The following is a 27,826-nucleotide window of genomic DNA, read 5'->3' as shown; positions in this document are numbered from 1 at the left end:
AACGAGATCGGATTGCAGAGCGAAATGCCGCATCCGCCTGGGACAGTACTCAGAGAGAGGACTTTTCCCTAGAATTAACCTATGCGAGAGCCTAAGAAGAAGAAGAAAGTAATTCGGCTTGAAAGCTGCTGTTGTGTAAGCGGCATGGAAAGAAGTTCCGTGTCTAGTCTCTGGAGAAAGGGAACGGAATTATCTAATCTATGGATCATCTAACTGCACATCCCGGCCACTGAATTAGAACCTTCATCCAGATACACTAAACGTCACGTACGCAAAATACTTGGTCACGTGCATCATCATGTGTTCTATTCAACTATTTAAGAATACGGCTGATCAATAATCGTCAGTAGTGTCGATCAGAATGGGAAAAAGTATCTTTCGAAGTTCGGTCAAGGCTTTTAGTGGGTGCCCGTCTGGCTGGAGCTACTATTTTGAAAACACCAGCGCTGACTTGTTTCTTAACAGGTGAGATATCCTGGATTTAATCAGTTGAAAAAATAACCCACTTTGTCCAAGAGGTGGAACTGCGGTCCTAAGACAGCCTATGAGGAACGGGATCGCCGTCATCTGAGGACAAAGAGATCTTCTTGTTTAAGTAACTTTCACTTCTTACATACGTAACAAAAATTTTATAAATCCGTTCAAAACTCCCAGTATAGTTCATCTAACGTTACGTGGACATCGTCAGGGAGATAAACCACATTCCAAAGATGGAATCAAAATAACGAGTCAAGCATTAGCGACCGAAACACGAGCTAATGTATGCATGATTTATGACTCATTATTTTGATTCCATCTTTGGAATGTGGTTTATCTCCCTGACGATGTCCACGTAACGTTAGATGAACTATACTGGGGGTTTTGAATGGATTTATATAATTTTTTTACATGTAGAAGGAGTGAAAGTTATTTAAATATGTCTAATGTACATGTTTCATTAAAGCCATTAAGAACTTCCCATGTACAGCAAGTGACCAGTACCGTCGACAGGGTGTAGCAGAGAGGTAGCCTGCCTCACGGCGCGGCTTAATAAGGGAGCTCGTTCAGCTAATATTGCGGTAGGCGCCGTCGCTACGCTAACAGGAATAGCGTAGCAAGTGCGGAAAGAAGTTTTTCCAAGCTCAAAGTGATTAAAAATTATTTGCGAACAGCAATGACCCAAGAAAGATGGGTTGGTCTAGCAACTATATCGACAAAGGCGGACAGAGCTTATAATTTAAATTTAGAAGAGCTTATAAAGTTTTATTTTGCGATATCCCCGTAGAGCAAACATTTAATTCACATTATTTTGTAATCGTTTTGCATTAATGTTTCTCTTGTAATAAAAACAAAATAGCAATTGGAGATTTTCTTATATTTTTGTCTCATAATCCATCAGGGACGATATTTAATTCTTTGCCTCAGGGCGCGATCTAATCTGTCGACGGGCCTGCAAGTGACTGAAGCATTGCTGGAGAATGTAAGTGTATAACGAAACTAGACATTTCTGCAATCGATTCCGATTAATATTTTATTCCTTTTGATATAAATACAACGCAGCTTTTGCCTCTTTCTCAGATATCACAGATGCTATCATAATTACATAACACAGTAAAGAAAATACAAAAATCATATGACATTAACGGAGCACTTGTTGTCTCCTTTTTCTTTTATGACATTCTTTATTTCAGTTTATTTTTGAATTTTTCGAATACAATTTCTTTCAATTAATTTTTGTTTTACTTTGTGTTTTATTTTGCATTACTTTTGGTCTTTCCGTATATCATTAGGTTAGAACAAGATTTCGTATCACAGTTTAAAGAAGGGGAATACATTTAAACTGAGGGAAGTACACTGTTCTATGACAACAAAAAAAACATTATAAAACTGACTTTTAACATATCGTAGCATACGTCAAAGACATGCTTGTTGGCGGCATTTTATGTTAGGCTTAGAATGAGAAAGACACCATTCTATAAGAGCATGCGATCTCTTAATTAATGAGACTGAGCGATGTTCGCCCAATGCCTTCCGTACGAAATGCGATATTATCATGGGGGTGTGGGTTTCCAGGGGTGTGAATAATCTCAGGTAGGAAGGAAAGTTAACGAAGGGCAAAAAGAAGTTGTGAATCGAGAGCTGATTTAGACCTTAACAGGGCATCACAAAAAACTGTGCTACGGTCGAGACAGTAAAGTTCTTGCAGTGAGGACTTACAGATGGACGAACTGCATTTGATTAATTAATCGGCAGTAGACTGAATGCAGTGCCAGGAATAGTTTATATCACGTTACCGACATTGGATGTACCCTAACAAAGGAAATCTCCAGCTTTAGATAACAAAAGGAAACAGAGAACTTCGTAGGTGCATCTGCATATTTCTGCTTTCCGATATTAATAAATAAGTTTTTTAATCAAATCCGAATGAAAGCATCTTCGAAATGAATGCCATACAGCAGTGTTCTTCCTTTTAGTGGCCAACTCAAAATGCGTCTCTGCAGACACCTTTCAGTAAATTATCACAAAACTTCCAGGACAAACATTTCAAGATTTTTGAAACATTTTGGGTTGGTCTCTGGGAAATGAGACTCAAGAGTAAATATTAATACTGACTGTTAATATCTAATCTTGAGTGTATGTGTACTTGTAGCTTTAGGAATGTATTCACACATAAAAAAAAAAGGAAGGGAAAAAACTGTAAAAACTAAAAATTAAAATAATAAAACTAAATTATACAATAAACGGTGCTTTGGTCTTCATGGTAAAGCAAACTGTCGAAAGTCCAGCAGCTCCACGATGAGGTCCGAAGCTACCACTCATTACCAGCAGTGTATCTGGAAAGGCCACACAGAAAAGCTACGCTGGCAGTGAGAAAGCAGCCTGTAGGAGAAAGATAAACTTCGTATTTAGCAAGTGATCATCTTATCGTTACTACGATCAACTATTTTTACAACTTTAAATGTCTATTACTGGAAAATATCAAGAAATAAGTAAAATACATGACATGTTTTATTTCGGAATGGATGTACGTATAAATGCGTTTCCTTGTGAGAAATTCAATCAAGAAAGTGGGGTTGTGTGCTGAGTATAAAACATACGACTGATCCTGTTAACAAAGCAAATCGAATGCGTGCTTGTATTGTAAAGGCACTTATCCATCATCGAAACTGATGAATCCCTGTTTATGATGGTAGGGAAAGTCAACAGCAATGAATCAAACCTACAGTATTTTTCGGATTCTGTTAATTACCATACAATCCAACATTATTTACAAAAGTAAAACACTTTCCACCGCATTATCTTTGATTACGTAATTTCTACATCTAACACTTCTTTGAAACAGTGTTGGTTTACACATTTGTCTAGTTGTAAACTTGCACACGAATTCACGAGTATCGATGTCCTGTGGGATTCGAACCAAGAATGCATTGGTTAGGGAGTAGAGACTTAATCCCCTTTGGCTAACCCGGTCAGCGAACTAGAAATTGCTGTCAATTTCCAGTTCGCTGACCGGGTCGCTAATTTTATACTACATCAACATCTACGCCCGGGTAGATTCAGCAGCAAGATCTAGATTATTCCAGTCACTCGACACTTACTTCTATGGAGCCCATTATGTCATCCTGATGGAAGACTTCAACTGCGTGGCGGATCCAGCCTGAGATAAAGTAGGGGGAAATCCCAACACAGGCACTGCTGGCTACAGGCAACTTGAAGTTCGCCTAAGGAATCTCCAGCTCACTGACATCTGGAGGGCTCACAACCCCTACTCTCGGGATTACACGTGGACAGGCCAAAGAATCGACACAAGACTCGACCGCTTCTACCTATCACCATCCCTTGTTTCCAGAGTCGAGGCCATAAGGCACGTTAAAATCAGAAATACCATCTCGGACCACAAACTTATTGTGCTCACGTATCAGCATTTGGAAGCAGTAGAAGTTGGTCCAGGCCACTGTAAGTTACCACCAGACTTCCCGTCCCTGTTATCGGCTAAGCTTCACCAACTGTGCTCCACCTGGAGCACTGCTGGCTGGGACTGGGACAAGTGGCCAAAACTCAAAATTATCATCAAAGAAAATATGATTAAATGGGGCCAAGAACGTGCCTTCCATCAAAGATCTCGGCTCCAGGATCTTTACAAGGAAAGAAGCTGGTTCGTGGCCAGCCAACGCCAAGGCTTTCCATGTCACAACGTCATCCGTGACATTAATCTCGACATCGAAATGGAGAAACAGAAACAGTTGGAAGAAAAGAACATGAAGATCAGACTCCACTTGCGCTAGAAATACAGGCAATCGACCGCATTCTACAACAGGCACTATGTCAAATTTCGACAGGAGCGAACCATCACCACTATCAACGAAGGCGGATGTGTCTACACCATGAAACCTAACATTCTGAATGCCTACGGGGGGGTACTACACCAAACTTTACCAAGATGACAGCCCAGGATTTCTCCTGTTAGATATTGGCTGCTTCCCTTCACACATCCAAGCAGGGGTGGATCAACCTATAACAGCGGCCGAAATAACGTCAGCCTTCAAGCAATGTCAGAACAAGAAAGCGCCTGGACCGGACGGACTAGGGACGGAACTTTATCGTGAAGTCTAGGATTTCATCCTCCCCATTCTCATGGCACTCTACAACACCTTCCTCAATACCGAAAATGTGCAGCGAGAATTTGTGGAATGCAATACCGTCTTCATCCCGAAGGCCAACAGGGATCGAGCCTACATCAGGAACTGGAGATCCATCAGTCTGTCGAACATGGATTATAAGACCCTCACCCGTGTTTTCAACGACAGACTGAAGGTAGGGATGAGGTATACCAGGGCCAGTGTCATCAAGACCATCTTGGGACTGGCCTACCAGCATGTCGTCAATGTCACTAACATAAGTGAAGATCAAGAGAACCGGCTCTGCAGGAAACCCCTGAAGTTAATTCTAGGGCAGTCCACGCCAGGAAGTTGACATCGAGATCCTTCAACTTCCAGAGAACCTAGGGGGCTTTGGACTCCCCAACCTTAACATCAGATACCTGAGTAATACCACATTTCATCTTAACAGGATTCTGAAAACCAACCATCCTTGCAACTATCCTGTGCGGTATTTCTTGGGTTTCAAGCTTCCCTTGTTTGGGATCACACTCCACCACTGTCGCAAAGTGGATATTGTCCTGCAATAGACTTTCATGCAAGAACTCTGCTCGCTAACACCGCCGGGATCTGGAACAGACATACCTGGTAGCATCACTTTTTCAACATCATCCGTACCGAAGTTCCGGATCTAGGGATTAACAGCAGCATCCTGTTCAGCCACATCTCCAAACATCGAGGCTATCCACCGAGAAAGGACCTGGTATGGAGGCCTATGGATACCTTCCAGTCAACATCGACATCTAGGAGTTCCACAACACCAAGAACCCCTTCTGTGACTTCTGTCAGAGCCCAGACACCATACAGCACGCCTTCTATGAGTGTCCTCTATCCAACGTCATCTGGAGGAGGTTAACCGACGTGCTCTGCATTCCCCCCCCTCCTACTACAGGAACAAGTCATCTACCTGAAGTTCGCTCCACCATTCAACAACAGACAGAAGTTACTGGTATTTATTATCAATGAATTGAAATATCTCCCACCCTATCACACCATCAAATTCTTTGCTGTTGCTTTAACATCTCCATCTGCAGCAGCCTCTCCACTCCTAGCCTGATTTCTGGTCTTTGCATCCTTCATGAGTTCATATTGGTCCATACAGTCCTATGGTCTCCCACAGAGGTGGTAACCTGGACGAAGAACCTACGCAGCGCAGGCCAACTCGAGGCGATCTGCCTTGAATGGCGGATCACCAGGACACCGGTGATCACTCACTGTCACTCCCCCATTCTACTTTTCCTTCACTTGAGGGGCACTCTGTCTCCTTTTCATTTTTCCAATAGGTTGATGATGGGCTTGCTTTACTCTTTCATCAGAAGTGGTTGCTTTCCCTGAGATGTGAGAGGCTCTGTTTGGGGGTAGGTTTTTGCCTGTCTCTGAGTGGGGCCACCGCTGAGATTATGGCTGTGCTTAGTGGTGGGGTGAGTCTGTCACTGAGTGGAGCCACCGCTGAGTTGGACGGTCCTTCGGTCACTCGTAGGAGTGACCTACGAGTGACCTGGGGGACCGCCTAATTTTTAGAGAGGTCTTTACTTAAACAGCACCTCAATAAAGGTCGAAATCGGTCTAGGTCGTGGCCCTTCCCTTAATGCATAGAATTATACATGTCCGTAAGGAGATGTGCTTTGCATAATGAGAGATACTAAGGCAAGCGATGAGAACTTATACCACCTCTGTGACGAGTTGCCCCAGTCCTGAAAATACTTCAGGTGCAAAGTTTGTTTGCTAGCACTTGAATAAAGGATAAAACCCAATATATAATTAGACTTAAATTTTAAATGGTCAATTCTATCTGCTCTACGGGATAAAAATTGAGAAAAACATACTAACCGAAAAAAAGATAGAAGAAATTGTGAAGAATTTCTATAACGATATTTATACAAGTAAATGCCAAGTCTCAGAATCTATCATTCCAAAACTAAGCGATATACCAGACTTCTTCCTGATGAAATAGAATACCCCCTTAAGAAAATGAATAAAGATAAAATCTCAGGACTTGATCATGTTAATGCGGAAGAAATCCAACAAAGTGGACCAAGTGTATTCAAAGCCTTGGTTTTGAATTCACGTGGTACTTGAAAGAAGGAAAGATTCCCGAAGAATGGAAGACCTCAAAAACCATTCTTCTATTCCAAAAAAAAAAAGAAGACATAAAAAATTATCGCCCAATCTGTCTACTCTCTCACATATATAAAATCATGAGCAGAGTAATACTGAACCGAATCCAAACTACTCTCGGGGATAACTCCAGCAGAAAGCAATCAGGATTCAGAAGAGGCTTCTGCACGATAGATCATATTCAGGTCATTTCGAAATCAACAGAACAATGCAGAGAATACCGAATCCCTGTACGTCTCCTCTTTATTGATTTCAAAAAAAGTATTTGATATCATAGAACACAATGCAATCATTAATGCCTTACTAGAAATAAACGTGGATCATACTTACATCCACATGATAAAAGAAATTAACAAAAATCTGACCACACAAATAACCGTGTTTGATCAACCTATAAATATTGATATAAAGAGAGGGATCTGCCAAGACGACGTGATCTACCCAAACCTATTTATCAGCACTTTAGAATATATTCTGAGAAAAATAAACCTAAACGGAGGAATAAACATAGATGGGCGAAAAAATTACAATTCCTTATATTTGCCGATGATATAGTATTAATATCTCAAAACCCAAAACACCCAGAAGAAATGGGCGAAAAAATATACACAAACGGCAGTGAGGTAGGCTTAGAAATGAATCTAGAAAAACCCAGGATTCCAACCCAGGTGTTTACTGGCGAAATTGAAAAACAGAGGACAGACACATGGTAGATGAATCTTTTAAAACCTCCACAAGTGGCTTTTGTATCTAACTGAGAAAATATTGATGAATCCCGATTCATAGGATATTCAGTTCTAGACGTCTTTTACCTTAAATCATGTTACTTTTATCAGAAAATCTTCTGCACAAAAACATTAAGTTTGCTGAATGCATTAAAAATTTCTCTACAAAAGCGGTGCAAGTGAATCAAGTTGACGGCTCTTGCTTTCATTAGCCCGCCTCAGTACAGCTTAGGGAATGGAACATCTACTAAATATTTTTGCTATATACCGTATTTTCCGGTGTATAAGACGCATCCAAGAAATTTAATACAATTTTCTGGAAAAAAACTAAACTTTAAAGTATGATTTTAAAAAAAAGTGGATAAAAGAATAGGTAATTTTTAATAGTAAACTGACTTTAATAGTAAACTTTCAGAAACCTGCAAAACCATTGTCTCCGTCATCTGACTCTTCTCTATCATCATTAATCTCTTATAATATAGAAATAATTTTGTCTTCATATTCTTTTGGCATTTTTTGACTGATTTTTGTTTTTGTACGCATGCAAAGTCCACCGCGTTTCATGAAACGGTAACACCATGACGCACCACCTTTAAAATCTTCAATGTCACGCTCACAGGCTACTTTGACTGCATGTGTACGAATCATTTTTGTTGAAATGGCAAGGCCATTTTGCCGATTTTCTTGCACCCGTTTCAAACCTTCGGTCTCTAGTTCTCGCCACTTCACAATTTTTCCATGTTCCGCGCGCTTTTCTTTACGCAAATTGTACAAAATCTCCTGACCACGCCAAGTTCTAATCATTTTTTCTGTAGGCGGAGGTCTAAAATGTCTTTCAGCTTCCCTATTCTCATGTTCTTCCACATATTTTACAACCTGCAATTTGTAACTTGAAGTATACGAATGTCGCCCGTTCTTTTCCATCACTAAAATCTACGGGGAAATATCAAACTGATCACAAAATATCTCAACACGTCAACTCAATACTGATAAACATCGGTAACTGATTACTCGGATAAGATATTATGAAACTTGAACAGGGGCTCCCCGTTCTTAGCCAATGACGTGCTAGAAGTCACGTGAAGGTCACGCAACAATTTGATTGCACCATTAACCGCCTACAAAGATCTTGGAACATAAAAGGGAGCGCGTATGACTTTGAAAAGAGGAAACAATATTTACCTTCATTATGGGGTGCGTCTTAATGAAGACGCACCCCATTTTTAAGATGAATTTTTAAGTTTAAAAAGTGCGTCTTATACACCAGAAAATACATAATATTAAATTTATATAAAATTTCCTCGTTCTAGCCACTACTCACTATATCAATAATGAGTTAAATCCACCTCCTATATATATATATATTTTTTTTTTTTTTAATTTTTTATTTTCAATAACTCGATAAAAATAAATTTAAAAAAGTATTAGAGAGAAAAATATTATAAATAATAATAATAATAATAATAATAATAATAATAATAATAATAATAATAATAATAATAATAATAATGTTTATTCTTCACATCACGTATACAAATTATACATATTATACTATTCAACTTGTATAATTATGACAATATTTCACAATACAATTCAATACACTGTACAATACTCTATTAAAAATAAAATTCAAGTATTACTATCATATTCTATTAGTACTAACACTTATTTTGGCTATTATTTTATTATGGTTAATAAAAAGTTTTCTCATAAATGCAAGTAGAATATAATATATTTCGAATGGTTTCAAAGTTATGATAAGTAATTGGTTTAGAGCAGTGGTTCCCAAAGTGGGCGGTACCCCCCCTGGTGGGCGGTGGGATTACTTAAGGGGGTGCCAAGAGGCAAGCAGGAAGCAGGGGGCGCTGAAGGTGTGCTGCAAAATGCTGAAATGTGCAATAATTAATTGCTAGTGTTTGATTATTATTATTATTATTGTTTCCAAGACATTTTTCGTTGTTTTCCAAAACATTTTTTGAGTTTTTTGTTGGTAATTTCTGAAGTGGTCCTTTTTTACCTTAATAGTACTGAGTGTGTTATAATGTATTTACCCATATTCGTATTTACTGAACAAAAATGTGAAGCTTTTAGCTATGTAAGTGTTGTGTCACAGCTTGGCAAATTATAGGTGCTGTTATATTGTGAGGATATGAAGATAAAGATTATTATTTACAAAAACTGCTTTCAAATATGTATGTACGCTTATTTTTGCATGTTCCAGAATAGAAATGGAAGATGCAGATACGTCAAAGAAGAAATGTAGGCAGTATAGCATTGAATGCCTAAAATATGGATGCATACCAGCACCAACAAACCAGCCGGTGCCAATTTGTGAAAGGGTCTTCTCTAATAAGGCCATGAAGCCTTCCAGAATAATTAAACATTTCAAAAAGTATATCCTGACAAGGCAAGTAGATCAAGGATTTACTTTCGTTAGAAGTTCCAGATTAGGTAATAAATCCATTTTCCGATACTGAGGTAGTGGGAGCCATGGAGTAAGAACTAATTGAGCTACAAAATGACTTTGAGCTGAAGCCAAAATTTAAGAAATCTTAAAATCTTATGAAGAGTTTTGGTTGCAGAAAGAGATCTCTGCTCTTTCTGCAAAGAGATTTCCAAGCCGAATAGAGAAACTACAAGAGTTTCATGCCGAATATAGAAACTATAAAAGTTTCGGCGGATCCAAGCGTAAGCAAACCTTTCATGACAGGGGCAACTCGTAGTAAAGATTAAGTAAGCTCTGATCACTATCCTGAGTATTTCCCATAATATAAAACACATCTCCTGGTGGACATGTATGATGTTATGCGTGTCCACTAGGAGATGTCTTTTACATTATGGGAAATACTAAGGATAGTGATCAGTATTACTCCGCTTTTACTACGAGTTGCCCCTGTCATGAAAGGTTTGCTTACGCTTAGATCTGCCGAAACTTTTATAGTTTCTATATTCGGCATGAAACTCTTGTGATTTCTCTATTCGGCTTTGAAATAATGTGGATTCAATATCAACTTAATTTCAATAAGACTCCAGATAACTCAACGTGGAGATTTAAGACGCCTGCTAAGTGACATTAAACCAGACATAGGAAAACTAGTATCACTCCATGAAGCCCATCCATCACATTAAGGATTTTCAGAACATTCATATCAATAGCTGCTATTGAATAGCCTTATTATACAATGTTTTATTAGATTTTAATGTAAAGTTGTTATTAAAGTTAAATGTGGTTTTTTTTTTTTGGATTTAAAATAAATTTAAATTATAAATTAATAATTTGCTTTTAAAATGTTATTACCGTTCCTTGTGGGGTGTGTGTGAATCGCTTTTCTGAATGTAGGGTAGGCTCAGGTAAGACAGGGGGGCACTGACGATGAGTTTATGGATTCGAGGGGGCGGTGGCCGAAAAAGGTTGGGAACCTATGGTTTAGAGTAATGTAAGTTAGTTAATGCAAATATGTGTAACCAAGGTCCGTAGCCATACTGGTTACTAGAAAAGTAATTAGCTTAAAACAGACACCGAGAGTCCGGGGACCGCATCTAAGAGGACTCCCTCTTAGATGGATTGCGCTGCGGTCGAAACACGCTGGAAGTATCTAAGGCTAACAAAGAAATCTTTCGAGTACATTGCGACGAGCAGCTATAATAAACTTCCGAATGAAATCAAATCTATGCACATTATTACCAGTTATAATAATGTGCATGTTGATATTTTAATACTTAATTGAATGAACCAATTTGTAAATCAATACCTTTGGTTATGATATATGAGTCATAATGATCTTTTATACTATATGTTTAAAATAATTGTCAACATTCTTTAATCCCATAAGGTAGTCTCTCAATCTTTTTCTGAATGCATATTCTGAGGTTATAGATTTAATTTCATTCGGAAGTTTATCATAGCTGCTCGTCGCTAGGTATTCGAAAGATTTATGAAAAATTTCTTTGTTAGCCTTAGGTACTTCCAGCGTGTTTCGACCGCAGCGCAATCCATAGTCTACATTATATACCAAGAAACTTTCAGTGTTTCTTTTTACGTATAACAGACAACCACAGAGATATAGTTTCTGAAATGGTAGAATATTATGAACGATATGCAGATCATTGGTTGAATGTGCAAAGTCGGTAGTGGTTATAGCTCTAATTATTCTGTTTTGTATTCTTATTAATGGAAGCAGATTGTTATAATAATCTCCACTCCAAAAGGTGATGCCATATTGCAGTGAAGAATTTACCCAGGAATAGTATAAACATCTTAAGAATGCTGCATTTACAAATTTTTTAACCTAATGTATTCTGTTAATTATGAACCTAAACGTATTTGTTAAGAAAGTGGTGTGGGAGTTCCACTTCATATTGCTATCGATAGGGAGGCCCAAATACCTGATGGTTTTTGTTTTTTTTTGATTAAGCTACATTTACAATTTAGAGTATCACTACATTTCCTTTCATGCCGTTTTATAGTTATACTGTGATCTAATTCCATAATCTAAATATTATCTGTACGAATGTGCTTGTATAAACTACAATACCCTTCAACTCAATTCATGTGTCCGTAATTTTACAACCATACACTAGATACCGAGCTGTGATTAAAAGCAATACTAAGTAAAAATAATCACGATTTCAATTAGTCCTTTGAAAACAGGCATATCGATCTTAAATTGGTTTTTAAATCGATCCAGCCAACCGTTGTTACATACAAAATCGTCGCGTCCAAATTGTTTCGCAACTTTTCCATTTGAGCCTTCAAGATCGGACCATCTGTTGAGAATCCAGCTGTTCTTCGTGTGGTGAACCTTGAAGCAATGCTTCGCCCACGTTTGTAAGCTCGCACTTTCTAAATGTTTTCGTTTCGGTTATGTTGTTTTGCAGCGCCGATCATCTTTATTCTTCACAACGTGAAAGAAAACTTTTCACACGCACTTCAACATTTCTCGCACCACCTTCTGACTCACTTTTCGCAAACCGGGAGACATGTCTGCAGATATGCGTGTAAACGCGATAGGTTTTCCTGTTTTGAGGGACGAAAACCGGAGATTCCGAGAGGGAGACCCCTTCCGTATGAGACCGGCTAACTCACCTTTGATTGATCAAGGTTCTTCTCGTCATAGACGGGATTCGAATCCAGGCCTTTACAACCCAAGAACTCATTTGAAATCAACTGAGCTACGGAAGCTCTATCTTTCTAGTAACGCGCCGCGGTGAATTTTTCATTCGTTATGCACGTGGTCTCATAAATATTGGCAGTCTACGAAATGTCATTCCTGTTGCGTTCTTGTTATATTTTAACGTCTTATTAAATTTTAATGTCGTGAAGTTTTAAAATGTCGGCTGTCTTTAGCTGGTATTTTTATATCGAGAAGTTATATTCTAGCGGTTGATTCTTATAGCACATCCAAGTTCCTCGAGCATCCAATCTTTACGGGATTGAACAGTTTCCTAGGCTCGATGTGCCTGTCGTGATCATCCGCTGCTGCTTATGACACTTAACCGAATTCAATAGAACTGGATTACAATGTCATTTATGTTGATCCATCTGAACCGGGATTGACACCTTTCTTAACACGGTCTGAATAACTTCCCACTCTTGTTAAGGAATGTCCTGCATTCTGACAACATGGACGAACCGTTATAGCCTTTCCGTACACAGAAGAGGTTGCTGATCCGTCCTCATTTTCTGAATGGCTCCCATCCACAAAAGGCTTCTGTAAACCTATTCTACACTCGTATCATGAGTGGTTTAAAGATTATTTTTTATATTTTTTATTAATTTTATATTTACTTGTATTTTTAATTTTATTTTTCTTTATTTTACTTCATTTTACTCCCTTACACTATGTCCACGTCTTAGTTCCAGGACGCAAAACAGAGATAACCCAACTAAATTCTAAATTAAAGTAGATCTTCTGGCCCATAGTGAGTTACAGGACTTTTTCCTGTCCTTTTTGAAGGACTTAAGCAATTCGAAAAGGTTGGGGAGGGGAAGGGGATATCTGAAAATCAAAACAATTGTATATTTTAGTGCTGAAAGAGCCACTTATTAAAGCGAACGAAAGTGGCAAAATAAGAGAGAAAAGAAAGAGATTTTCATTTTTTTTGTTTGTTCAGGCGTATAATAATAATAATTAGCGAAAACGATGCAATACTTACTTCAGTTGGTCGAAAGGCCACCAAAATTCCACAGGCTCCAAGTCCTGGAACAAAAACAAAAAGACAAAGTCAGGGAGAGCTCCAACAGACCAAGAAATACTGAACTGTAATGGAAACTTGTTATGTACTCATTTACACTAATTAAAAGTTCGCATTCCTTTTTATAAATACTGACTATATGATATTATAAATAAGCAGTAATTTCTTAGCAGGGTCTGGAATAATTTGCACCCACCCACCTACACACATAAAGAGAGGGGAGGGTAGCAACATATTGGGAAAAAATAAACGAATCCTCAGTTAGATACTAGGATGTGCACATTTGCAAAGAGTGGTAAATATCGGGGGCAGAATTTTGTTGTACGGAAACCACTAATAGAATCAAAGTGACAACCACTCTGGATGTTGGGCATCTCCTGATTCCACGTACTAGAGGAGATCACGGCTCGACTACGTGAAAAATTGCAAGCATGTTTTCCAAGGCATTATGAACTAGTATCTGCATCGCAAGAATGTATCCCAAGCGGCCAGGAAGTCTTAGCTAACCACGGCATTTCGGTCCCTAGCCGCCCTCTTACTGGTTTGGATTCCTTGTGACGTCTTTCCTTTCCTCGGACTGAACAGCAGGAAAAGCTGACGCAGCGCACGTTCATCCGAATACGATTTGACAGCTGTCGGCCATTCCTAAACAGACTTGAGGAATCGTTGTACAACCAAATCATATTTTCAAGCAGATAATCGGCCTTGTTTGAATTTTGCAAACAAAATTCTGTCCAGGACATTTCTTAGATATGCATATTTTACGTAGTGCAGTGAAATCAAATAGAAATAAAGGATTTATTTGGCACGAAGAACTTACTTAGGGAGCTCCTGTGGGGTGGCCAGACTTCCGACCCCCAAACCGCCCTCACTGTTTTTCTGGAAAGCATGAGAAGCGTACAGGTTGTACATCCCCCAGATGCTGTTCATCAGTTTGCTGTTGTAATTCGGCAGCACCGGATCCAACCCTGAAACAGAAAAGAACGCACGACGATTACGCTCAGACGCACTGAGTTTTGACATGGTAAATACAATTGAAGGACAAAATTCGCGCAGCAGAACAACATTATCCTGACCAAAATCACACAGGATGCCCATTAGATAAAATGGAATGTTTTTTGCCATGTACGTAGTTAATAGATGAAGGGAAAACATTACATTTTGGAATAATCTTCGAAATATTAGTTTGAAGACTATTCCAAAATTTTTATTTATAATATATTTAACAAACAAACTGATAATTAAAAGACACGCGCACTTTACACTTACTGTCGAGAATTACAGAGGCAGTTAAGACGGGAATTGCTCGAACTACAGAAGGAAAACTGCACCAATTCTTTATGACTCCACTAAATCATCTTCAGTTTAAAAGTCTTTACGAAAGCTCTTCCCAAAAGATGAAACGGATTGTGCTTTGGAATCTCTCAGAGACAACACGCGCCTCATCGTCTTTGTGTTGCCAAATGAAAACTGAATCGATCAAGGATGGGAAGATTAAGAGACATGAAAAAAAAAAAAAAATGCAATGCTAAAGCAACTCCTTGCTAAAGCTGTGTTTTCACGAGCGCTCGATAACTTTAATCTCAAAGGCAACTATTTTATTTTCTCTTATCTAAAAGCAATACTGGAGTTATTATCCTTCCATGGACGGTTCTGTCAAGAAATTTCTAAACATAAACGCAGCTTTGAAAGTGATTGTCCGTGAGTAAGTGTTCTCCTCGTTCAAAACTAAACAAGTTATCAGCATAGAAACATTTATGTTCATGGTATTTCCAGAAATAGTACGATAGTACATTGACTGGGCACACACCCAAAAACTGCCTATGGTATGAAACACATGGATGCCATGATTCAGTGTCCTAGGACTAGCAGATTTTGTTTATCAGGAATCCATTTAACTGTGGGCATGATTTCTGGAAACACTTCTGCAAAATTAGATGAATCCAGATATGATTTTTGTTTGTTTTTGTTAATTTATAACGAGTACAAACGAGGTGTCATATTTTGGGGATTGCTGGATCACTGAAAATTTGACAATGGCCGATCGCAAATTATGGATATACAGCTTTAGAAACCGGAAAAAAGTGTTTCCAAAATTGCAGCTCTGTTTCCAAAATACAGTTCTGTATATATCTATGTATCCGGAAGAAAAAATATCCAAATTTCTATGCTGGCATCCTAAGTAGACCGTTTTCGATATATATTGACGCTTTATATGAAAAAAGGGGAAAAAACTTTTAAAAGGACCTAACTTATAACAAAATTTACAGCTCCTTTATTTGAAAACAATAAGAACAAAGCAAACAAATAAAATACTTTACAAGCTTGGAGGCAAGTGCTAAAGAATTTGCAGGTTACAGACCCATGTAACAAGGTGTGGAGATTTATCCATTTTTGCTGGTTGACAGACATCCGAACGTCTGTCAATTATTAGAAGCTTGAGAAAATTCCACATTTCATATTTAGAGTGGGACTTCCAGATAATCTAATCATTAACCCTGTGTGTTTGGAAAAGTGGCGAGTGGGGACATCCGCCACCTTTCTGAACACATAATTCCACTTCATAGTAATGCGAGCAACAGTTGGGGAATAAACAGCGGATGAACCGCACTGCAGATTCCCTTCAGCTTCAGGAGGCTTCGTATTATCTGCTGGAATGTCATCTAACTGGAAGGACATTTGGGAAACATCACGATCGTAATAAATTTGCTTATTCACACACGAAGGCTTTATTGCGACATTGTTACTTTGCGGGTATGGTTAATCGAGTAGTTAGGTGATCCGATCTTCGATCACCGTTTGAATTCCGCCGTAGGCATGGATGGTTGTGATTGTGCTTATGTGGAAGATGAATTTCATCTGGTGTGATTATTAAAAATTAATAAAATAGAAAAAAAATCCTTCCGCCCCTCGCAGTAGTAATGTACCAAAGGCTTACAACCTTCTGTGGGTGGGAGTCACATAAAAAAATATTATTGTTATTATGACATCTCCAAGAAATCCAAAGATTCATCGCGGTAGAGCACTCCGCTCTACGCAGCCATCGTCTGCATTATTTAATCCTTCAAACTGCATACTACACCATATACCGACCACTATCACGATTGTCTGTCAATTTTGCGTGCTCTCTGAAATTAAGTTTCTGCTACTTCCGTGAGATTAGCTGACTCTCGCTATCAAGCTCATAAAAAGCTTCCCATTCCTCCCACGACGAGACTCGAACTCCGTTCTTTTCCAATAAAATGCAGCAAGTGCCCGTCGTTCTTCCACCTACGCTTCAGAAAACAAATAAGAAAAAGAGGTTGGCAAAATGATTTACTAGTACTGTAATACTGGGCAGTGTCAGGAATTTCATTGCCGCATTCCGAATTTTCCGCTTGTTTTCATGTTCAGTCTTTGCCGAAAGATCCAACTCTTCCCTTTCCTTTACGAATAAAGTGCACTCCCGTTCATTCTTAAGACATTGAGAATCCCCCCCCCCCTTACTTTGATCGAAAAGCATCGTCGATTTTGTAAAAGTAACTTACAAATCACAGGTCCAGGTTGCGGAATTTCTATGATTGGGGGATCTTTCTTGTCTTCAAAAAATGGAGCATTTTGCGGCTTCTTCTTGGCATGTTCGTGGACTTTGCTGGCACTGTACACAGCGTACGGAATGGATGCCATCCCTGCAAAAAAAAGTTACTGATTAGAACACAGCAGCGAATTCATATTCAAACATTTGGCAAATCTGAAAGAAAACTTCTAAAACTGCGATTGTGCCAACGCTACAGCAGCGCTGAACGTGTGCGTTAAACCTAACAAGGCTTAATTTAGTAAGCAAAGCAGATACGTTTCCTTGGAAACGTTTTTTTTTTTTCTTTCTCACAACCGTGACAACCTAACAGTATTGTGTTTCACAATGTCTCGTAAAGTAGAGCGGAACTTCACGGGTTAAAAAAAAAAAAAAACCATAAATGAAAGACAGAATATGCTGAGAGAAAATCACCAAACAGTACATTTGAATAAATTTATTCAGTGATTTATGTCACGCGAATCAAACAAAATCTCCTAAGACTTGTAGAGTGATATAAAATCCTGAGAAACGGGAAGACTAAAAATAAACGTGAGGAAACAGCCAAAATGAGGTAGCGGAGAAGGAAGGAAGGAAAAGGTTAGCAATGAACAAAATTAAATATTAGAAACTAATAGGATAATGGGATGAAGGGAGGAAAGAAAGGTGATATAAGAAAAAGATGAATGTAGGCTGAGCAAAGTGGAAATAACGTCTAGGGTTATAATATGTGATTAAAGCACCCTTTGTACAACCAGCGGGTTTAAACGAAACACGAGACCTCTTAAAAGCAGCGGTGAACAGAAGCTGACAAGGATGAAGATGAAAATCTTTGGTTGGGCAAACGGAGTTACCAAGGGAAATCACATACGAAATTAAGGTCTCCGGGATCAGTAGGGTGAAAGAAAATAGCAAGAGCTGCGGCAAAGAAGACTAAGATCGAGTTAAATAAAGAAAATCGATAAATTTATGAAAATTCATTTTAATGCATTAAAAATAAATAATCAGCTAACGCTTTTTATTCCCTTATATGGGGTAGACAAGGCCTTTTAACCCTATCTAGTTTTTGGAGACTGAGTGGGCAGTTCAATCTCCACTAGTAGCCAATTAGAGATAGCCGGCCCATGACTATCACTAATTATAAGCGGCGACCGGTGAAGAAATGGGATTTTTTTGAGCTTATGGCACGAAAAAATCCGAGTTTCCGGAAGAAAAAACCTGCTAGACAGTGCTAGAGATCGAGTAACTCGAGAACCGGTTGAAGAAAGGCTTAGAAAAAGTTCCTCCATTCAGCAACTAGACTTGAACTTTTGATCTATCTTTGAGCGGCCTAGCGCAGAGGATACAAGCGTCACTTCCAGTGAACTACATAGACCTAAAAATAATACTTTCAGTTCGAATCCTGTCGGATGCCATAAACCTTTATGAAAGTGTTTCAAATGAAGGTTAGTGAGCCGTTAGTTGTACGGCCGAGTAAGTAGGTGAGAGTGATTTCTACCTGAAACTCAGGATTTTTATCCCACAAAACAGGTGAACTGGCCACGCGACTAATTAGGCAACAAAGTTATGAGACAAGAGTCCCTTATTGCCGAATTCTAAACAAGAATAACAATACCTCAAATAGCCGATCACAACTAAGCTTGTGTTGCTGGAAACCTAATTAGTGGTACAATAGGGCGATAAAATTATAGGCATTATCTCCTGGACACAATTTTACTCTGTTTTATTACATATCTCCTGCAAACTAGGCAGGCCTCCTGGCTTGCTTAGTTTGCAGGACTAAAAAAAAAAAGGTTTTTGCGTCGAAAGACCCGAAGCCGCTTTATATGAACTTTTCAGCTGAAGCTAAGCCACAGAAGTACTGAAGTCAACAAAAGGAATTCAAATTTAGGAAGAACATTGTGATCAAACTGAAAATTTAAATAACTGCTCCTGTTTTATGTTGCTATCATATTCGGATTAGTAACATAAAATACTATCAACATTTCTTTCAAAATCAAGGGGATTAGTGATTTTAGAGAGAGAGAGAGAGAGAGAGGAGGAGAGGGAGGGAGGGAAAACCTCACTAGGAACTCTCTGTGGGAAGTGTCCTAACACTGGTAAGTAAATTTTTTCTTGTTATTCCTTACAGTATTTTTTTTTTTCCAAATGCCTGATGCTATTGACAACAAAATGTTTGTAAGCTTTAAATGAGAACAAAAGCAGAGGTCTGTCAAAAATAATCCAATACGTACTCTAGGATGAGAATGACGCCATCGACATTTATTATTATTATTATTATTATTATGTAACACCTCCAGGGAGTCCAAAGACTCATCGAGGGAGGACATCTACCCTACAACTGTCTCCAACTCCACCACTCAATCCACTAACTACAACGATTCGCAACTACCATCATCATCTTCACCAACGCCATCTACCGCCCATCATCACCACTAGTATTTTCATAGACAATCACAAACATCCATGTCCACGGCGGGATTCGAACCCGCAGCCTTTTGGCTGGAGAGAGAGAGAGAGCGAATACGTTGGCGAAGCCAGTACTTCCAGGACATATCCTGGGAGTATTGGTTTCGCCTTCCCCATTTCCATTGGGCTACACAAGTACCTGAGTATTTACTATTTATCGTCGCTTAAACCAGGTCTCAGTTCAACACACGAGTAATTATGTGATCACTATTCATCAGGGTTTGTTCCATGTGCTTATTAAAATAGTTTCCTCTTTTTTTATGATTCCAACTCCATTTTCAGTCAGAACGAAGTTTAGAAGTCTTTCACAGGCTCATTGTTTCGCTGTCACTTCGAAATGTTTGAACTAAACAGATTCGTTCTGGTAAAAGCGTATTTGGATGGTTTCCAAGTCTTTCTCGTTTGCGTGCACCTGTATGTCATACAAAGGACTTGACACACGCACACGCACACACACACACACACACACACACACACACACACACACACACACACACACACACACACACACACACACACACACACGCGCGCGCGTTTGTCTCTCCAAGCGAATAAACAAGCATAGCTCAAAGGAGAATGGCTTGCTTAAGGTTATATACAGTTATAATGGCTTGCTTACAGTACTCGTAAAGGAGAGGAAACATTTACATCCCATGCAAACAATGCGGTGTGTGGAAAAAGTGCAGTATCAATTAAGATCGTGCTAAAAAAACAGACAAATGCTTTATAAAAAAAATCAAACGAGACAGATTGAAAAATAATTATTTCGGAAAATCAGACTGCATTAATAATTCACTGCGTAAAATAATTTAAATAAGAAAATATAAAACCTGAAGAGAGAGAGAGAGAGAGAGAGAATTTTATCCCACTCATGGCACGAAATTGCGCATTTCGTGCCATGAGTGGGATAAAGTTAGATGACCTGGAAACCCTGGTCTAGAGACTAAACATGGACCTCTTTTATGCCACTTCAGATCTCCGGTAAACAGGATGATGGTCTCAAAGTGGGCGGTGAAAAATCACTCATTTTATTAGCAATTTATTAATAATCAATTTGTTTCGAAGAAAACGTAATGTTAACAACCAATACCGTCTTCTTTTTCTTCTTCTGCAGCTTGTTCCACTTAAGCAGGGTCGCTGGTTTTGGTGAGTCTCCTCCACATCCTCCCATCTTGGGCTGTAACCACATCCAAGTTCTTCATCCTCAAGTCCTTCTCCACCAGCTTCCTCCATCTCTTCTTTGGCTGCCCACGCTTCCTCCTCTCCTGCACATTCACCTGCCTGACCTTTCTTCCCACATATTCGTCCTCCCTCCTCATCACATGACCAAACCATCTCAACCTTGCCTCCTGTATCTTTGCTCCTAAGTTCGTAACTTTCACCGTTCCCCTTACATAGTCATTTCTCAGACGATCTTTTCTGGTCACACCGCACATCCACCTAAGCATTCTCATCTCCGCTACCTCCATCCTGCTGATGTTATTTTTCCTCAGGGCCACAGTTTCCATAGCATATGTCATAGATGGTCTCACTACTGTCCTGTACATTGATCGGCACTCTCTTATCGCATAGCACTCCAGCCATCTCTCTCTCCAGGTCCTCCATCCTGCATCCCACTTCCTTCTCAGTCTCTCCATCCTCTTTCACTGTTGAACCTAAATATCTAAAGTCCCTAATCTTTCTAATGATATTTCCTTTCAGCTCTAGATCTGTCTCCTGGCTGCCATCCACTTTGCAACACTCTGTCTAACTTTTGTTCAGTCTCATTCCTCTCTCTTCCAGTACTTTCCTCCATCTAACAACCAATACCGTCATTAACCTTAAATAAAATACAGGATAGTTGAAGAATCATTGTTTAATCTTTATCTACAAAAAGGTGGTCGTTAGAACTGCACTGTTCTTCAAGTTTCTGTTTTTTATTACTCACAATGGCAATTATTTCTATTAATAAACAATATACTGTTTTCCCATTTAATATCATTTTCAGGGTTTTAACTTGGATTATCAATATGAGTTTTAGTGTTATTTACGCATTTATTTGTTTAAAATAAATATTAAATCCCGGTTCTGCCAAACTAGTCGTTAAATAGATAATTTTTAACAAGTTCTCAACCTGCGGAGTAATCATCACTGCAGACACTCTTATGCATAAATTAATGTTTAACCTCCTCACTAAAAAATATTGTTATAATTATTAAAATTTTCTTAATTTTATATTAACTTTTTATTCTCATTCAAGTTTCGATTTGAAGCAGATCAAATAAGATAGAAAGCTAATAATATTATAGGTTTGTATTTTCATGGCATCCTGCACCCCTTCAGAGTACACGTCAAGAAATTATTATTATTATTATTATTATTATTATTACTATTACAAAATTTGTATGTGAGGCTTTTTAAAGATATAAATTCAGTTATTCCTTCATAATATTCAAAAGATATATTTTATTTTAGAAAAATGAACTGCAAGAGGCACCGGAAAGTCGCACCTAGTTAAATGGATTAAATTTCAACGTTAAACCCCTCACAACATTAAACTTTAGAAAAGAAAAAAAAAAATGCTTTCATACGCCTACAGGTATAAAAACTATCATTTAAAAACAATTATACTGAAATAAAAATATATTGCGTTTTAATTGTTTAATTTTTATACCGAATAAAAAAATTTTCGGTTTCATTATGTATATACACCATATTAATCAAGCGCCATACTTTCAAGCCGGTAAACTAAACACCATTTTAGTGTATTCTTTTAGGGAACCGATATCAGTCGCTCTGTCTGTCGCAATATAAACTTATCATATGATGTTCATGATGAAGCTGAAATTCCAAGCTTTTGGGATATTGCTTGTAACTAAGCAGAGGCAGCTGAGGTCCTAAAATTTACGGCTTTATTGTACTTTGAAGTTTAGTATCAGCCGATTTTGATTCTAAACTTTGACAATTTCGTACTTTTATTTAATTATAATACTTAAAAAATAAGTATGGTAAATTACTGCTGGTTGAAAAGATTAGAGATGAAAATTCTTCGAAAAAGTTGGAGAGTTTGGAAAAGTTGGAGATTTAATGTTGAATAAAAGTGAACAAGAATGGCACCACACTTTGATCTGCTGTAGAAATGACAAGTTTGGGGGCAAATGCGCGATATTTCTTGAACTTAGTAAGTTAAGAAGATGTGTGATCGAACTACGCTTTCAGGAAGCCCACGGTGAAAGCCATCAGCTTCCTGAAAGCTTCATCATCTGAAAATCTTTGGAAGAAAAAAAAAAAAAAAATAACACATCTGCGAGCATGCATTCTCAATTATTAACTCTCAAAAAGTAAGATTGTTCACTTACTTCTATACGAACCGTTAGGTGATAGGTGGGTATTTCTACTTCCAATTTGAAAGCCAATTACATACATAAGCCAGAGCGTACGTACCAACTTCAGAAACCAAAAAACAAAATAAATTTATAAAACTATTTAACTCCTTATTTTTAAATTTTAAAGGAAATTTAAAGAGAAAATATACCTATTTTCTCTCTCTCTCTCTCTCTCTCCCCACCCCTTAAGGTTAGGTTCTTCCATATTATGAAGTCACATTAAGAAAGTACAAAACAATTTGCAACTATTGATATATGATCATTATACATAATACCCCGCTTTACGACGTCATCCCGCTTTTCATTATGACCAATGCCCATTTATACGATGCCGCATTCTCTCATACGATGGTTTTTGCAACATGAGGTTGTCGTGAATCAACCAATGCACAATATTCGTGAACTGTGAGTTTATTTACGACGCCACTGCTCGCTACGTCTCTCTGTGATTTGGTGTTTTGCTGTAAGTTATAAATTTTTTATTTTGTCAATAATGGCAGATAAAATTCAAGTGAAAAGACGCGGAAAAGTATTGCATTAGATATTAAATTTAAATTATCAAAGTTGGTGACGATGGTGTATCAAACACAGAGCGGTGGCTGGCTGAACTTAACTCGCACTGCTGTTTCTAAAAGCAAACATCAAGTTCTAATTGAATCGTGTAAAGTGCTACACTAGTTAATACTACAGTTATTCGTAGCAAAGTTGACAATCTTATTGCCGAAACTGGAAAACTTTCAATAGTGTAAACTGTGACCAAACTAGTCCGCGTCTTCCCTTTATCCTTCCTTCAATATATTTTTTATTTCTAACTTTTAAATTTCGTTTGCGAAAATTATTCTGAATTTTTTGCTTGTGTATTTGATGCTTTATTGACATCGATTATGCACATATATGGCTGCTTAAAAACGTGATTAAACGGTTACATACATCTAAAAGTAGTAGTAGTAGTAGTAGCAATAATAATAATAATAAATATGTCGTGTGGCATATTTATTAATAATAAAAATTAATATTTAATAATAATAATAATAAATATGTCGTATGACCGGGGTATGCCATATATGAACTTTTGTCAGAGTACACGAACAGGTTGCTGTTAGGCGTATCACAATGAAATACAATACAACTCAGCACTTTCATCTACTTTTGCCTATGCACAAATTGAAAAAGTAACCATACTTTTAACAGTAATAATTATACACAAATAATTACTACATTTGCGAGAAAATGGTTATTAGTTACACATAAACATTGCTTATATATATATATATATATTTTTATGAAAAAAATTGAATGACTAGAACCGAGAAAAAAATACTAGTTTCGGCCTGTAACAGCCTTCTTCAGGTGACATTATAAAAGAAAAAACACTAAACATTGAGGGTTAAAAGACTATGAACAACATAGACAGTCTTTATACATAATTAGCATTAAAACGTTGTAGTTGTATTTGAAGCTGTTCTTTCATTTGTTGCATTGTTGGGAGAGTGCGTGCTTGCTGCATCACGTGAACGCCAGTACATGATTACAGCCGAATCCGGGAGGTTGTAGCTTAATATAATAATATTTAATAATAATAATTAAATATTACCCAAGGGCCTATGAGTTGTGGAAATACTTTCTGAAAATGAAAGCTGTGCCGAACAAAGCGGCCTTTTGCAGCTGCCCAATTTTTAATCCATCTAACTCGAGTGCTTCTAGATGTTTTTTCAATGTTTTAGGGATGGCGCCTAAAGCACCTATTATTATGGGAACAACTTTGGTTTTCTTTTGCCAGATTCGTTTAACTTCGATTTGCAAATGGTGATATTTTGTAATTTTTTCATTTTCTTTGTTGTCAATCCGCCTATCTCCTGGTACTGATATTTCGATAAACTTAACGCCCTTGTTTTCATTTTTTTTCAACCACTGTGATATCGGGTGTATTACATTTCAAGCTTTTGTCAGTCTGGATTTTGAAATCCCAGCGTATTTTAGCTTTTTCATTCTCAACCACTTTCTGGTGAACTTTATGCTTCCAATATATATATGTGTGTAAATTTGCGCTGATATATATTTAATAGCAGGAAATAATCGATAAGAAATGGTTTAAAAATTGCGATTAATAATACCACGCAAATTCAAATTACTACAAATTAATTCCAGCTAGTAAATTTCAGTCCTAATTCTATATGAAGTAAATATCATGGTAAATATAATGGTGTCACAATATATAAATATTATAAAACAATGAACCTTTATATATTATATTTCGATAAGGGAAAAAGAAAAGAGTTGTACAATGTTCTGAAAATTTTTTAAGGGTTGTAGAAATGTTCTATCACTAAATGCAAGATTTACTAAAGCAGTAAGACAAAAATGAGGAAAATGATCCCGTAGACGAAATTTCCTAAGCGGTCCCAAATCAATGAAAAGCACTGATTAATAAAGAAAATTCAGTGAAGAACTAATACGGTGGATAAATACACAACGAAAAGCCTTTGTTACACTTAAGTCAACAACAACAAAATCCTGATTTTTTTTTTTTTTATCAGTGAAAATTTTTATCACTTAATCAGTAAATCATATCTGGAATTTATTAATAAGAACCTTGACCAAGGCAATGAACTTTTAAAATTTCAAGATGAACTGCCAACTCTACTAGAAGAATGAAATATGACACTTACGATGCCTGCAAAAGCCAAATGACTTCACGGTTCTATACAGTTTGAAATATATATATACGATTCACGAAGCTAAAATATAAGAGCAGCTGTCGATTCACTATCGAGGAATTAAATGATACGAGAGGGGAGAAGCTGCCAAATAAAGCTAGCAGCAGACGACGTTATCTCTGTACCGGCCAATACGTCACGAGTATTTATGAATGCAATCTCTTCAAACATCCTCGACAACATTGGCCGTAAGAGGGCAGCACAAGAGCTCTTTTAAGTGCATTACACAATAAAACGTAGATGGCAAACGAAAGATGCGCACAGACTTCTCCGTGTGAGTGACTTGTTAGACATGTGGAAGTTTAAAGTGTGCCAAAGTTCATTCCAAAAAAGAATACCAGGATCTTTTAACGGAATCTAATAATAAATTACGAACAACAGTACACAATATGTGAGATATGCATTAAAAATGCAATAAGTATTATTACTGTTATATAATTTGAACGACATATTAATACATCTCTTTCCACTAAAGTTTTTGGAATGGTGATAATATTGAATTATTATTTTAAGTCAAAATTTCATCGTTTGGAGTATTTTAATACCTCTTTTGTACTCTGCTGTCTAGTGTTGAATTTCGTTATATTTACTTGCAATGAACTTGTCAAGTTTAGAACCATTTTATTATTGTTTTTATTGTTATATTGTCATACTAACACATCTTTATCTCGCTTTTCATTAACCTGCCCTCATTTCTTTTTACTATTATTACGTGACACCAACGAGGGAACCCAATAACTCATCATTTTGCTTAATCAAATGACTAAATTAAAGAAATAATATCAAGTCGATGGTTTTCAATTCACTCTTTTATTTATTTATTTTAACTTCGTTCTTTATTTGGCTTCGAAGTTGAATTGCCTTGATTTCCTTTGATTAAAAATTAAATTTGAAAATCCGTATACAGAATATAACAAGAAATCACATTGCATACGGACATGAAATACAAGGGCTGATCTGAGACATCGTTCAGAAATTTGTTTTTCTGAGAAGTAGAGAGGAGATGGTAGGAAGATTCCAATATTCATCTAATTTTCTAGATACATTAACATGTAAAGTTTGTTAATTACACAAATTTCTGAGTTAGGAAAATCTTGCCTAAGTTGCTGTGAGGAGAGTGTTAATTATTTTCTGGCATTCCTGGATTGTATCCGTTTAGTAGGACTGTTTGCTTGAGAGGTTCCAATTCTCATTTAAGAAATCCTTCGGAGGAACAAATCTTATGTGCTTGAGAAACTAGGCATTTATGTGATGATTTGATCATTTGGTTAATTCATCAAATTAATCAAATAATCACCAATGATGATTTGCAAAGTATACTCTATTTGATCACAAAAGAAACGAAGAAATTATGAAAGAATTAAACCAAAAACCAATAATAGAAAAAAAAAGAATATATATATACAGGGTGTTCGGGATAAATTTGACATATTTATAATTAATTATATTTTTCCGTAAGTTACATGTATTAACACACACTTCTCTTCATTTAAAAGTTTGGACCCTTCTTCATTCATATACAAGATGTCAGAAAGGATGGATAGCTGGAACCCACCTGAATCATGGAAGAGAATAACTTGTATCATGATGATTCGTGCCCGCCATCAAAATAAGGATATTACGACTGCTGCCCAATGCTCCCTGAATACAGTAAAAACAATCAGGCATGAACTAGAGACTTGCAATGGTGACTACGAGGATGTAGCAAGAAGAAAGATCCCTAGCAGACGATCTGATTGCGTTCGTACAGCAGAATTCCTCGCAAATCTGCAGGAACAGGTGTTGAAGAACCCTGGCATTGGAATTCGGGCTTTGTTCGTGGAGTTGCTAACTGTAGTCAAGCCCTGGATAACAAGGGTAGCCAATGGTAGGCCGTATGTATGGCAGCAGGATTCGGCCCCTTGCCACACCTCTGGGAAAAGTCAAAAATGGTTGTCTGAAAATTTCTACGACTTCACCAGTCCAAATGTTTGGCCTCCAAACTCCCCAGACCTTAACCCCATGGATTATTTTGTATGGGGCGCAGTTGAAAAAGACACCAATCGCA

General features: G+C 37.5%; 1 protein-coding gene across 1 annotated transcript; it reads right to left on the bottom strand.

Moving 5' to 3' along the window:
• Positions 1-1,492: 1,492 nt before the first annotated feature.
• Positions 1,493-25,889, bottom strand: LOC150107046 (uncharacterized). Its single transcript, XM_090393413.1, has 5 exons — positions 25,732-25,889; positions 17,203-17,343; positions 14,496-14,643; positions 13,637-13,680; positions 1,493-2,859 (listed from the first exon to the last, which is right to left on the bottom strand). The coding sequence occupies exons 2-4, from the start codon at positions 17,339-17,341 to the stop codon at positions 13,638-13,640; spliced, it is 330 nt and encodes a 109-aa protein (XP_090249539.1). The 5' UTR covers positions 17,342-17,343; positions 25,732-25,889; the 3' UTR covers positions 1,493-2,859; position 13,637.
• Positions 25,890-27,826: the final 1,937 nt, after the last annotated feature.

Source organism: Typopeltis vanoorti, chromosome 5 (genome assembly GCF_054136105.1).
Source record: "Typopeltis vanoorti isolate ZY-2024b chromosome 5, IOZ_Tvanoo_1.0, whole genome shotgun sequence".
Lineage (NCBI taxonomy): Eukaryota > Metazoa > Arthropoda > Arachnida > Uropygi > Thelyphonidae > Typopeltis > Typopeltis vanoorti.
Note: the sequence above shows the minus strand (reverse complement) of the source record. Positions and strands in the feature narration are given on the sequence as shown.

Bases quoted from the DNA above. Each gene is read 5' to 3' on its own strand.
- LOC150107046 (XM_090393413.1), bottom strand. From the start codon at position 17,341: ATGGCATCCATTCCGTACGCTGTGTACAGTGCCAGCAAAGTCCACGAA. The intron at 14,644-17,202 runs GTAAGTTACTTT...TTTCTGTTTCAG, and splicing joins GCAACCTGGACCTGTGATTT to GGTTGGATCCGGTGCTGCCG. The intron at 13,681-14,495 runs GTAAGTTCTTCG...TTTTTGTTCCAG, and splicing joins ACCCCACAGGAGCTCCCTAA to GACTTGGAGCCTGTGGAATT.